General features: G+C 33.7%; 1 protein-coding gene across 5 annotated transcripts; it reads right to left on the reverse strand.

The window, feature by feature from the left end:
* Nucleotides 1-3408: 3408 nt before the first annotated feature.
* LOC107789319 (uncharacterized) lies at nt 3409-11333 on the reverse strand. Of its 5 annotated transcripts, none has more exons than XM_016611099.2 (9): nt 11035-11333; nt 9538-9623; nt 9099-9242; nt 8883-8991; nt 7897-8020; nt 7267-7582; nt 6117-6140; nt 5211-5262; nt 3619-3756 (listed from the first exon to the last, which is right to left on the reverse strand). In XM_016611099.2, exons 1-8 carry the CDS (start codon nt 11156-11158, stop codon nt 5254-5256), a joined length of 936 nt encoding a protein of 311 aa, XP_016466585.1. In that variant the 5' UTR covers nt 11159-11333; the 3' UTR covers nt 3619-3756; nt 5211-5253. The 5 variants fall into 5 exon arrangements, 4 of the variants coding, with proteins under 4 accessions (XP_016466582.1, XP_016466583.1, XP_016466585.1 ...); XR_012696857.1 differs by having other exon boundaries at nt 3621-3756; nt 5150-5262; XM_016611096.2 differs by lacking the exon at nt 5211-5262 and having other exon boundaries at nt 3409-3756.
* Nucleotides 11334-14449: the final 3116 nt, after the last annotated feature.

The following is a 14449-nucleotide window of genomic DNA, read 5'->3' on the forward strand; positions in this document are numbered from 1 at the left end:
TTTGTATTTTCATAACTTATAAAGAAAAGGAATGTTTGAGGCATCTAAAGTCATCTTATACTCCAAGTTCTAAGGTTTATTCTTAGTTGTTACCTCGGGTTATTTTTTGCTTATTTTCTATATAATGAAAGTATGTCAATGATCAATCATATCAAAATATGCATCAATGAAATTCTTGACATATTGAATGGCATGCATCTTTCTTTGACTTAAACCAATTCTAAGGCTTGAAATTAAATAATAAGAGGTTGCTGTCGGAAAATGTAAAACGTTGGGCCCGTGCAAGCACTGGCTAACCTCATCTAGTTTATTTAAAAAAGGTATTTTCTTTATTCAAATGATTTCTAAAAATAACTTCATTTTTTCTCGTTAATTTCCTATTGGGTCTAGAAACTGTAAAATTTACTTTATGTTATATAAACAGAACTTCTTTAATAGCTTAATTTGCATTGTTTACGAATATTATGTACTGAGTAGCACGTGGATTTTGTCATGCAAAGTGAGATGGAAATATGTGGGCACCAGGTACCATGTGTGTTAAAGGTTTGGAAGTTGTGATTTTGATATGAGGTTACGAGGATCAGGATGGTTGGAATTTGTGTATTAGAAACGATGCGATTGGTTGAGTTAACATCGTTTTCCCTTATTTGATCACATTTTTTTACTTGTATGTATCCCAACCGTGTTGGTGTGTAATTACCTGGTTATTTTCGTTACCATCCGTGTTTTCCCCTTATCGTCTCTATTGTTGTAGTTTGATTTCTTTCTGCTATTGGCATTACTTTGTTATCTTTATCTTGTTAGCTTTATGTCATATCCTGTTCAGTTTATTAGACCAGTAGGTGTCTTGACTGTTCCTCGCCACTACTCCACCGAGGTTAGTCTTGATATTTACTGGGCACCGTTGTGATGTGCTCATACTACACTTCTGTACATTTTTGTATAGATCCAGGTATTTCATCGTTAGTGGTTGTACGAATCATTGCCGTGGAGACTCAAGGTAAACATGTTGCTGCATTCGCAGGCCTCGGAGTCACCTCCTATTATATTCATTTCCATTGTTTCCTTTGTTCTAGAACAATGATGTATTCATTGTGTATAACTACTCCTAGAAAGGCTTATGACTTGTACTACCATTTTGGAATTATAAATTATTCAGAGATTTCTATTTCAGAATTGTTCGAAGTTAGCAAATATTGTCGTTATTTCTGTTAATGTTAGGCTTACCTAGTTTTAGAGACTAGGTGGCATCACGACTCCTTCGGAGGAATTTTGGGTCGTGACAATGGGTTAGTAATTTTCGGACTGGTCATTCAAAAATAACCATCATTTGCAAAGTCATTGAAAAATAGACATTATTTTGCTGCAACACGGAAAGTTCCAGCATAATATACTAGAGATCGGTGCACCTATGTATGAACTTCCAGCATAATATGCTGGAACTCCAACACGCGGCTCATTTGTTTTTTTGAAGATTAATACGTCTGAATACACATCTAAATATCAAGATATGTATTAAGATTAAGACATCTTAATCTGAATACACATCTGAATGTTAAGGTGTGTATTAAGATATGAATACTAAATAATTAAGACTGTTTGATTTTTAACATCTGAATGTATAAAATTTACCTTTATTTGAAAACTAATAAACATAAAATTTAAATAATACTAATTAATCTAATATTCCATCAATAAAATATATAGTTGTTTAAAATATGATAGTAGCTAGTGGTGATTGCTAACGGTAGCGCTTGTGAATGCCGATTAAAAGCAATGGTTGGTGGTAGATTTGGTTGATGGTGGTAGTTTAGGGTAGTAGGTAGTGGTGATTGATAGTGGTAGCTATTATGATTGAGGATGGTGGTGGTGGGTGGTGATAGTTAATAATGGGCGGGTGGTAGTGGTAATTGTGATTAAGGAAGATAGTAGCGGCTGGTGGTAGTTTATAATGATGGGCAGTGCCAGCTATGGTTGTTGATGGTGATGGGGTGGTTAGTTGTGGTAGTTGAGGTGGATGAGTGTTGGTTGTCGTTGAGAATGATGGTGGTGGGAAGGGTGAGGATGGTGGGTGGTGGTAGTCGACAATGATGGTGGCTATGATTGAGGATGTTGGTGGTGGTGGGTGGCATGGTGGTAGTTGATAATGGGCGGCGGTGGCAGCGGTTAATAATGAATATGAATGATAGCATCTTAATGAAATTAAGTCTCCATTATAGATCTTAATCATACAAACTTATTCACACCCATTAAGTAGTTGTGAAGTTAACAAAACAAACACACTTAACGATTAAGATTTGAATAATCAAGATTCAGACTTTAAAACAAATGCACTTAATGTCCGAGATCTGAATGATTAAGATTCAGACCTCCATTAAGTGTATATTATACTGGAATTCTAGTATATTATACTGTAGTATTTTTCGGATTTTGAACAGTGTTTTCGTTCAAATTTATCTTTACATGAAAAGTGGCTAAATTTCGATTACTTTTAAAACTGTGGTTATTTTTGAATGATCACTTGTAAATCTGGCTATTTTTGAATTTCTCCCTATTTTTGTGGATTGGATAAGTAATATTTAAATTGTGTAAAATTTGGGCTTTAACCTATATTCAACCCGTAGAAATATAGGTATTCATGGGTATAATGTGGGTAAAATATAAGTTTGCCTAATGGATTATTTTCCAACTTTTGCTTACTCAAATATCTGATATCATTTTTGAAACCGAAAATGGGTAATCCAACTCTATCTTCCTTCGTATGTTTCTTCTCAATGTAGTTGACTATGTGAGTAAATTTTTCCTTTTTTTTCTTTTAAACATTGTAAGTATTGTTTAGTGTTTTTTCAGAAAATATCTTGTTCTTTCTAGGTGCATACTTAAATACCAAAAATAGTTTAAGGAGTAAAAGCAAATTAATTATTATTATTATTATTATTATTATTATTATTATTATTATTATTATTATTATTATTATTATTATTATTACTATTATTATTATTATTATTATTATTATTATTATTATTATACAACAAAGTGGATTAAGCACATTTTCTTCCTAAAATAAAAACTGTTGCATATTTTATGGGAAGAGTAACTTAAGTTTATAATATAATAGTCAAATTTGAATAAATTTAATAATGCGGATAAGCTTATGCCATTAAATAATTTGAGTAAAAGAAAAATTATAAATTGGACTTGTTAAAGTATTACACTAATATAATATGGGTTAACCCATATTCAACCCGCCCATAACACCTAACCCGTTTTTGACCCGCATGAAATATGAACGAATTTAGACCAACCCATTTTCAACCCACCCAAATCTACTCAACCCACCCATTTGCAACCATTAGGTTAACGTTAGCGCACCTCAAAACTTTTAAGTCAAAAGGAATTATGAGAGAGTTTTCTTACTTACTTGAAGCAACCCATAGTTGAGATGCATCATGTTGCTTCATTTAATTTATTAATGATCAGTTTCTTCAACAATTACATGTGATCATTTATAAAATATGCACATAAGTGAAAAATATTGAGTTCAAATAAATTTTTGTCTTGGTAAATAAGCATTGTCCCTTGGAGATCCATAAACTTGAGTTAATATGGAGTGCAATCCATCTGTTGTTTCCTCTGTCAACTTCTTCAAGTTTATAGAAGTCCAAGTGATTCCAGCTGCTGAACATGCTCCTGTGGCAATGGCGGCGGTGACCAATCATTACGCGCCACCTCGCCTACGTCCTCCACAACATATTCCTATATAAGAATTAGCATATCAGATAGAACCCTAATAAGCTCGGTAAGAATTATGATAACAAACATGCAGCTCATGACTGGTTCATGAAATCTTCACATAACCAGGACACCAAACTGCATTTTCATTGACTTTTAAGATCAACAACCTAATCAACAGGCTTCAAAGCCAAAAGTGTTACAGACCAAGAATGAGTACAGAAAAAGAAACTGAAACTTCAAGTATCTGTTGGAAAAATTAAATTATGGAGAATGAGATTTAGCTTGAGGCGTGTTAAGGACACTGTCCTTAAGGATATTTCGCCCACACGGTGATGAATAAAATTAGGTGCATCCCCTAAGATTCAACAACTTCTTCCAGTTGTAAAACTGGGAATAGAACTAGCAGGAAATTCTACGAAGAAACCTAGTGTATAGGAGGAAGAAGAAGATTTAGAAGGTTGTGTTAGAAAGTGTTTTTAACTCTCCAAAGACCATGTTTATATAACGGCTAGATAACAGATAGTTAATGGCTAGATAACGACTAGTTTGACTGTATTAAATGTAAAATAATTTACTAAATAATAAGTAGATGTAAATAATATTTCAAAGAGAAAAGATTTTCCAAACCATGATGGACATAACCTTATGAGATACCACTAATTTTCCATCCCCCGCATATCTCAAAAGGTAATAAATAAAGAGAGAGAGTATAATTTGCTGGGTTTCGGGTATAATGAAATTCATCTGGTGTCTTATAGACTGAACCAGATATAGATAAAATAAGATTTAACTTACAGAATAATTGGTGAAGTTAATAACTTCTATGAACCAAAAACTCTTATTGTAAGCTAGGGATCTTATTCATCATATCACACATATCAAAATTTATGTTGTTATCGCAGTTTTGCGCTAATAGGCCATGCGCAGGCCTAGTTCTCTAAAATTTTGCTACAAATTTCATAGGAGCGGCCCCACTCCACACTCATATAAGCACATCCATCAAGTGTATTCTGCAGCGCAATACACTATCTACAAAAGGCTATGGATTATTGGATTAAGAGTTTAATTACTCAACCTCACATTCCTTGTAGTCCTGCACTATATACACACGCCATAGGAAGAGACATAATTTAATAGTACATATTTGATCAACTAATGACTTGTTATTACCCATATGAACCTACTTCATGGGATCTCCAATCACATAGATTGGGTTACCATCATTGTTGATATAACTCAAATTGGCAAAAGTCCCAACCCCTCGATGTTTCACTTATAAGTCAAAAGATCGGCCAAATCATCTTTTGTCTACACATAATATGCATAAAAAACTCTCATCTCTAAGCAATTGCTTTATGACATTTATCTTAAGAAAATATATCTACTCTTCCCATTGAAAGATTTATTTTCTTACAATGATTATTGCGCCTTGACAATCACAATTCATCGACACAATTATTGTCGGTTTAACTCACCAAAAGGTTGCTTAATCAACCTCATTGCCAGACAATTCCAACATCATAATACCTAACCAAAAGGTAATCACACAATCAATTGTGAGTTTTTTCTCATCTGAATCAGAGATTCAATATCATCATTGTATCCTTCTAATACAATGAAAATCCACATACATAATACTAACTCATCGTATTTCTCGAGTAAGGCATAAAATCATCTAAATTGAAATGAAACTTGACTTCTATACAAGTGCCTTTTGAAACATCTTTTAACACATATAAGACTTTATTTTCTTTTGATATCTCCATATTTAAATTTTTTTCCACAAATAATCTCAATTTTGTAATGCCTCGTTATAATTTTAACAAACAATTTTTCCTAAGTTTTTCCTTCTTAGAAACATGATATATAACTCTAGACACCACGAACCCCCACATTTTTAAAAATTTCAGGTTAACGAGATAATCTTTTCACAACTCATAAAGAGTTCCACCAATTTATAAATAACAAGCTAATAAAATAACGTAGCTTCACCCAATAAGTCACAAGAATAAGAAGGTTTTATCTTATCTATTATTTCTATCAAACTAATACGGAAAAGATTTATAAAATCAACACATTAATCATCATCCTCCCTTCCATCAAAAAAATTTATCAAATTCTATTTGGCATCAATGATTATCATGTATAGTAAATTATTCACTCTTTCATTCTCATAGAAATAGCAAAGAACTTATATGACTGGGATGAAATCAAGCATGCTTTTATTTGTAACACACCAAATTCAAAACTCAAATTTGTTGAAATTGAAGAATAAATTTAAACCCACTATCTTAGAGCATTCAAGATTTTCAAAAATGGATAACAATAAAAGTCTACATTTTTGTAGGCTTAGGTGCATTTAAATACTATAAAAAACGTACCTTAATTTTGTGGTGCAATTTATCCTCCATAATGCGATAATGCACAAAATTGAAACAACAACTTGATCAGCGTCAAATTTGATTCTCCATAATAAAAAAATATGGAAATATCCTTAAGATTGTTGGAAAAATTGAATTATGGAGAATGAGATTTAGCTTGAGGCGTGTCAAGGACATTGTCCTTAAGGATATTTCGCCCACACGGTGATTAATAAAATTAGGCGTATCCCCCAAGATCAACAAGCTCTTCCAGTTGTAAAACTAGGAACAAAACTAGCAGAAAATTCTACAAAGAAACCCAGCGTATAGGAGGAAGAAGAAGATTTAGAAGGTTGGGTTAGAAAGTATGTCTTTAACTCTCCAAAGACCATGTTTATATTGGCGTTGCTCCAACGACTAGATAACGGCTAGTTAACGGCTAGATAACGACTAGTTTGACTCTGTTAAATGTAAAATAATTTACTAAATAATAAGTAGATGTAAATAATATTTCAAAGAGAAATGATTTCCAAACCATGATGGACATAACCTTATGAGATACCACTAATTTTCCAACAGTATCGAAAACTAAAACATTCAACCCCTGGTTACGAAGTTCTACTTAAAGTTTCCATTAGGCATTAGGTGATGACAATGATAGGGAGGAAATGGCCAAAAATACTACACCCTCTGCCCAATTTAAGTGGATGTGTTTGACTCGGTACAGGGTTTAAGAAAGAAAGACTTTTGAAATTCGTGGTCTAAAACAAACCATAGATATTTGTGTCATTATAAATCTAAGGGTAAAATAAGAATTCTAAAGATAACTTATTTTTAAATAAGGAAATGTGACATTCTTTTGGAACTGACTAAAAAGTAAAGAGTGTCACATAAATTGGGACGGAGGGAGTAGCATTCAAAGGAAAGTTGCCCAACAAAGTCTGTCTTAATTGTGTGTTGAAATTATAGAGAATATTGGAATACCTTCAATCCACATAGGAACCATAAACGGAATAAAAAAGGTTTGACAATTTGTATTTTGAATACCCTTGAGAAAATTTCTGGATTCGCCACTGCGTGTGTGTGTGTATATATATATATATATATATCTTTTCCCTATATACAATGGCAAATATTTTGAAAGAGAAACAAAAACAAGGGCGTAACTTACCTTTGTCAGTATTCTTTTCTCAAGTATGTGGTAGCGTCGCTGCCAAATTCTCTGTCCAACCATTGTAGCAACCAAAACACTGTAAAACATGCCTAAGATGGCTAACACTCCTAGCACAATTACAGCTATAATTAATAATGTGTGTATCCCAGATTCACCTTCACCTCCAAAGCAATTCCCACATTCACATTCTGTGCAAGATTGATTCTCGGAGCAACATTCACATGTCGAATTCGAACAATTTTCGGAGCATATGTTAGAATCGACGCAGATATAAGTTGTACCTGTACGATGCGTATGACAGTCTGCACACATTCTGCAATGATATGAAAAAGGAAACAGTATCGACCAAACTCTTTTTCCTCAAATGTAGCATTCCAAAAGAAAAAAAAGAAACAGAAAAAAAAAACAAGTCTCCTACAACTACAGTAAGAGATATTAATGCAAAAGATCGAAAAGAAACTAAAAAACTAAAGATGCAAAGACAATCAATCAAAAGATTCTTTAGTGTTTTATTTCGTTGTGATGTCAACAAACAGTTACCAACTTGTACCCAGTGCAGTATTAAGGTTACTATGATCTGGAAGCGAATAATGGAAGTCTAAAGAACATAAAACAAATTATTTGTACCCATCGCAAGAGCAACAAGACAACGCATTCTGGCAGGGCTGACCCAAATCATTGTGCACACTTTCATCAAAGCAAGTTAAGAAACAACCAGATATGCCCATCAATACGAAAAACAACAGTGCCCCTGCACAAAAGCCAACCAATAGCAATAAAATTAACTCTTATATCATTTAAGAGTCGCTATGTACTCAAAATAGTAAACTCAGAATTTTGGATGATGCAGTATATGCATCTTAATAAATATATGCATCAAGTGCTCATGCCTCTTTCATCATGATTGTTCCTCCTGTTTTCTATTTCATTTCTGTTGTTTCAGTTGGTTCTATTTCTTTTTTGATAAACGAGAAATTCCTAAGTTAGCTCCTCTAACCGCAATTGTACTCACAAGTTCATAACTCGGTGGAATATCAGCCCGCCTCTCTATCATTCTCCCAGTTAAATGCCAGGTTTTTGTCAGTGAACAGATTTGAACTTGTGACATGCGCTCAACCCACACTTTATGTGTTGCGTCCTTATTACTGAACCTAAGCCATAGGGGTACATAGCTTTAACGCAATCCAAGGAATGGATACTTGGATAGTTAGACAAAATACTAGCACCTATTCTAGAATTTGTCTGAAGTTCCAACAGAATAGCCATACAAGGGTTTTGCACTCTTACAACGTGAAAACTATGAGATAACTAAGTAAATAATGTTCATCCCATATTCTTCCATCACTCCCCAACCAAATCTCATTTACCAAGGCGACTAAATAAGACATAGAATCTCAAAACCAGCAAGGAAAATCAGGTCTTTGGGGCCTATTGGTACCGAAGTTACATGTTAACATGGATAGGTAACAACTGTATCTAACATGTGGCCGTTGTGTACATCAATCTGGATTGGTCATCCAGTTGGACAAAAAGAATATTAAGCAGACAAAATAACACTTCGACATACATATAAACAAAAATGTTGATAACTAGTGCGAATGAATATGATTTACCGCATATGTAATAGAAGCATAGTTCGCAGTCAAACCCCCAGTGCAAAAGAAGCCATGACTTCTGATGTGTATCAATCACATACACCAAATATCCCAGTGAAGCTATAACCTGCAAAACAGAAGGTTAGTGATCAATTGAAGATATTGTTCCCCAGTACTGTTTAAGTAAATATCTTGAAATGAAGAAAAAAACTGTAAAAAGGGCAACCCACGTACAAGCTGAACAGCGAGAAAGATGACCAAAATGTCTGTCGTCACGAAGAACCGAAATTTTAAGGTTCGCCATTTTCTATGAAGATCGTTAACTCTCAAGTAAAAGGGAGCCTCGCAAGTCGTACAATGGGCAAATGCAAATCCTTCCTGTAAGAAGACAAGCTTTAGGGGACACCATATATTCAATTTTGATGATTAAAGCTTATGGGTCTTTATTACGAAGTGATCCACCGGCAGTTGCTGCCTTTGCCTATAATGATGCAAAGGCCAATAACTAATTGAATACTTGGTCTAGTGCAGGACTCAGTAAGCACGTAGAACAAATGAAAAAAATTTGATTCCTAATCATACTTTTTAAAGAATCAATACATGTCTAACAAGTCCGAAGTTATGGCAAAGCTTAGGCTAAAACTTCAGACGAACAAACGATCTGAAAACATACCTTCACAGCACGCCATTGATCAAGGCATTCTCGGTGAACATACTTTGATGTACCCTTGCACTTACACGGTGCAATAAAATCCATGCCTAAAAAAGAAAAAGTTAAAACAATCATAAGTATCTTGCTTCTCATGCATCGATAAATTCATTATCCAAAAAAATACTAATATGCTTTGAACATAATAAACAAATGAAAAACTCAACAAGAACCATTCAGCAAAAGACATTATCTGCATACATTAACCAAAGAAGAATTCAACACGAAGTATTCATGAAATGATAACAAACTAACGACTCCATTTTGTCAAAATGTTTTTCCCTTCAATCATTTGATCTGAACAATTTCAATCGATAAATCAATATATCAGTTAGGGTGGACTTTTATCATAGTTCGACTAATTCTTTATGAACTTCAACCTACCGCAACTCTCCTCCTTTAACCAGACTTGGAATAAGCTATGACCTATGAATATGTGTGTCATGCGGAGTTCAATCTGACTATTTCAAAGAGAATAAAAGCTGTTTGATATATTACACAATGCAACTAACCATCTTCAAACCAAACTGACAGTACCACACAAAACAAACACCATATCTTCAAACCCCCCCCCCCCCCCCCAAACACACACATGTAAATTTTCATTCAGTTGCCTCTTAGTAATGCAGTAACTGCACGTGGGTTAAAACAATTTGGCTTTCAGCTTGAATAGGGAAAAACCCGTTTATTCACTAGTCAGTACCTATGTTGGTGGAAAATAACAGGTACTCAACAGTTTGCCGAGCAGTCAAGTACAAGCTGGTCCAGACATCACGGTTATCAAAAGTAAGGGAACCCACATTTGAAAGATGCAGAATCCACTTAATTAACCCCAAAGAAACTACCTTTACACTTAGGTAGGGAAGCCTTGGCGTAACAAATTACTGTCATGTGAACCGGAGGTCAACGGTTCGAGCAGTGGAAACAGCTTCTTGCAGAAATGTAGGGTAAGGCTGCGTACAATAGACCTTGCGGTCCAGCACTTCCCCAGACCCGCGCATAGCAGGATTTTAGTGCACTGGCAAAGCCCTTTATAATAAAAAATTCCGGCTCGGCCCGGGAAAGCGCTGGCAACAACAGAAAGGAAGGGGTCCATGTACAAGCGGTACACTGAACACCAACCCAATCTCGACGAAAAAAAAGGAAAAGCAAGTACATCCTTAACGGCCTCTATTCAAGAGCAAATTGGCCTTCTTCGTTTTCGGCATGTCTATATTCTGAAATAGTTCGCCAATTCAGTGCTTTATTTGTCGAGTCAATCGTCCGGAAGCTTCCTCTCTCCCAGCAAGCAAGACGAGATCACCACTTCTCTCAGTAATGGACTTCCGTCCCAAACTACCTTTACACTTAAAATCAAACAAAAATCCTAATAATACACACAAACCAACAAATATTTCAAGCAAGAATTGAAGATTTTCACAAACCCTGAAGTAAATTTAAAAGGGGCAATCAAAAACTCACCATCACTTTCAAGACAAATACGGCATTGAATATGGTCAACGTTACCAGCTTCAAGATCAACCTTGCTGGGTTTAGCAATCAAAGGAGGGACTAAAGAAGAAGAAGAATCCAAATAATGAGCCATTTCTTTTGCCTTTTTGCTTTTCCCCTCCAATTATCAACAGAAATAGATAAAGAAACTGTGCTTAGATAAATTGAGTTCATCATCATCAAGAATCAAGAAATTATAACAGAACACAGAAAAAGAAAAGTCCTCCCAATTCCCAAAGTCTTTAAAATAACGTTGAATAAACTATAACCAAGTAGACAAAATTCTCTTACAATAAAGTCAATTGCAGAGGTATCTAATAGATACCTATAACCAATTACACGGTCTATATTATTTTAATCGTTTATTTCATTAATAACAGCGCAACCAGAATTTGAATTTATAGGTTCAGAATCTTAATGCTTTTAATTTATTAAATTTTAAAATAATAATTTATATATATATAATAAATTTTTTAAGATAAATATAAAGTTTGGACCTCATACCAAGTCCCTGCTGCGTAAACGTTTGATAAGAATACCAAGACTCTTTCCAACCGATAATGAATTCTATTATCTCTAGTGTGCTAAGTTTGAAAAACAATTTTGATCAAATACACTTAAAAGGTAATTTTTAAAAACTTTATCACATATTAGTTGTTGCTTAAAAATACTTTTTAAATTAATAAGCCTAAAACAAATTACTTTCTCACCAAAATTATCTTTTTAGGAAGTAACTTTGAAAAAATCACTTTTCAAAATAACCTAATTTAGAAGCTTGGCCAAACAAGCTATTTCCTCCATTCCAATTTATGTGAACCTGTTTGACTGGGCACGAAGTTTAAAAAAAATAAAGAATTTTAGAATTTGTGGTCCAAAACAAGTCAAAAAGGGACTCAGAGTATTTGTGTGATTATAAAAACTTTTCATTAAGGGTAGAATTGTAAGTTTAAGCTAAATTGTTACCAAATTTAGAAAGGGGTCATTCTTTTTGGAACGGACCAAAAAGAAAATAGGTTCACATAAACTGAAACAGGGGGAGTATAAGTTTTTTAGTGAAAGTTATCTGAGATAGCTAAAAGATTTGTGTAAAAATTTGGGTTTTTGAATATATGATTGTCGGTGAATTTTATGTCTTTCATTTCTGGAGTTCAATGAGTGACTACTAAGGAGATGACTAATTTGTAAGGAAGAATAGTGCAGTAAATAAAAGAAGTTTAACAGGTTATTAATGAATTTTTAAAAACATGTCTTTTTTTAATCTGATGGCTTTCCATTAGGTGGAGGATATTTTTATAAAGTTTGATTAACGGTAAGGGTAAATATGATCCGATAGTATAACGGATGATAAATATAAATAATATACCAAAATAAAGGGGTATATTTGGCCCTTTTCCTTTAAAATAATTTTGAATAAACTATAACCAAGTAGACAAAATACTCTTTCAATAATGTCAATTGCAAAGTTATTTAATAGATTGACTATTACAATGTATATATTATTTAAATCTTTTATTTTATTAATAACATAAAGCATAACCAAATTTGACGTTTATGAGTTCAAATTTAATTTACTGAATTTTAAATTAATAAATTATATGTATTTAATAAATTCTTAAGATAAATATAAGGTTTTGACTTAAACTACTTGGTTCGGTTAAATTATAATTCTAAAAAAGAAGAAATAAGGTTATCCTTCCTAAAGTCGGTAATATTAATTATCGGCAGAATAGCTTGATAGATACTTATACTTATTCGATTTTGACATTTCGGTCCTTCTACTCTACAAAATTTCATCCAAACACTAGTTGTGACCGTTCACTATGTCTATGTGGCAACTTGATAGCTGAGTTGAAGAGCGTGAAGGTAAATATTTAAACCAAGAAATAACATCCCCAGATTGAGCAATTTTTGGTGAGAAATTTATTTCCCACCTCCCTCATTTTCTTCCCTCACTTCTAAAGACGACCTTTTGCAAGCAAAAGAAATAGAAAAAGTGAAAGAGATTGCCAGCAGAATCCTTTTATGATAAGTTTTTCCCTAGAGGAATCTCAGATAATTTTGGGTGGAGTTTTCGGTGATGATTTTATTGGTGCGTTGAGAATTTTTATGAGCGATTGATAGTGCTATGATGAAATGTCTTCTGCGAAGGGGGTTCAAAAAAGGAATAAGTTAAAAATATATAGAAGCTTTGAACCAATGACCCATAATGGTTTTGAATCTCCTTGACCACGAAGTCATGCTTTTTGGCTGTGTGTAGGGATTCAAAATATAATATATAGAGGTAAAAATCAGATTTTGCCTTATATATACAGTATAATTTCTCAGCAAAGGGAGCCGGATGAACACCCTTGCGCCCCCTAAATCCTCCCTTAGTGGTGTGGCAAATTTTAAGAGCTGGGTTCGAAAAATAAAGAAGGGAGTGGAAGACTGGTCATCGACGGGACCATTTGATGTTATACGGCTGCCATTCTAAATTTTGAACAGTAGAATTTCCATGAAGAATATGTTATTTGATTAAAATCTTAAATTGGTACATAATAATGTGGCTAAGTGCAAAGAGTTTGATGAACTCATTATCGAAACATTATTAATTGTAGGCTGTGTTGAAGTGGTGGTAAAGGTCGGGTGAATGGTGGAGAATAAGGGATGATTAAGGTGGAGAGGATGGTGAAATGGAAAAAAGACAGATTAAATTTTTTAAATAATATAAAAAATAAATTATTAATGATGTGTTATAGAAAATCTGACGCGGGCATTAATGTGTCATCATGTCACGCGTTTGAAGAACACATGAGGTGAAAAGGGTTTAAAATATCGCTTTTGAACGATTATAAGTGTTTGGATGAAATTTTATGAAATATGAGGAACGGAATGTCAAAATCAAACAAGTACAAGTGTTCATGATGCTATTCTGCCTTAATCATCAATAGAACTTGGAATGTCAACTCTATGGTGAGTCTTTGCCCCTATAGCGTGAACGTTTGATAAAGTATACCGAGTCCTCTTTATTAATGAAATTAATCTATTGCTTGACTCTTTCCAATCAATAATGAATTCTATTATCTCTAGTTTGCTAAGTTTACATCTAACTGGTTGGGGCAAATGTTAGAAGGTTGTAATTAAATTTACTCAATATTCTTAATTGTTAATTGTTCTTTACTCCTAGCGTATCTTATAAATGTCAAATGGTTAGCACTTAGCAGTGCTTGTCATTAACTTAACCCAATATTGTCACATACAATCCTATCTTTTTAGTGAAAGTTGCCTGAGGTGGCTAAAAATTGTGTAAAATTTTTGGTTATTCCTGTAATTGATTTGGATGTAGTTCATGAACTTGAAATCTCGAAGATAATGCAGAAACATCTTGGCTTGTCAATCACCAATA

This window comes from Nicotiana tabacum, chromosome 11 (genome assembly GCF_000715075.1).
Source record: "Nicotiana tabacum cultivar K326 chromosome 11, ASM71507v2, whole genome shotgun sequence".
In the NCBI taxonomy this organism is placed as follows: Eukaryota; Viridiplantae; Streptophyta; class Magnoliopsida; order Solanales; family Solanaceae; genus Nicotiana; species Nicotiana tabacum.

Coding starts and splice junctions, on each gene's coding strand:
- LOC107789319 (XM_016611096.2), bottom strand. CDS start 11,158: ATGGCTCATTATTTGGATTCTTCTTCTTCTTTAGTCCCTCCTTTGATT. Junction 9,243..9,537: donor ATCAATGGCGTGCTGTGAAG/GTATGTTTTCAG, acceptor GTCTTCTTACAG/GAAGGATTTGCATTTGCCCA. Junction 3,757..6,116: donor AATTGCACCACAAAATTAAG/GTACGTTTTTTA, acceptor ATTCTTATATAG/GAATATGTTGTGGAGGACGT.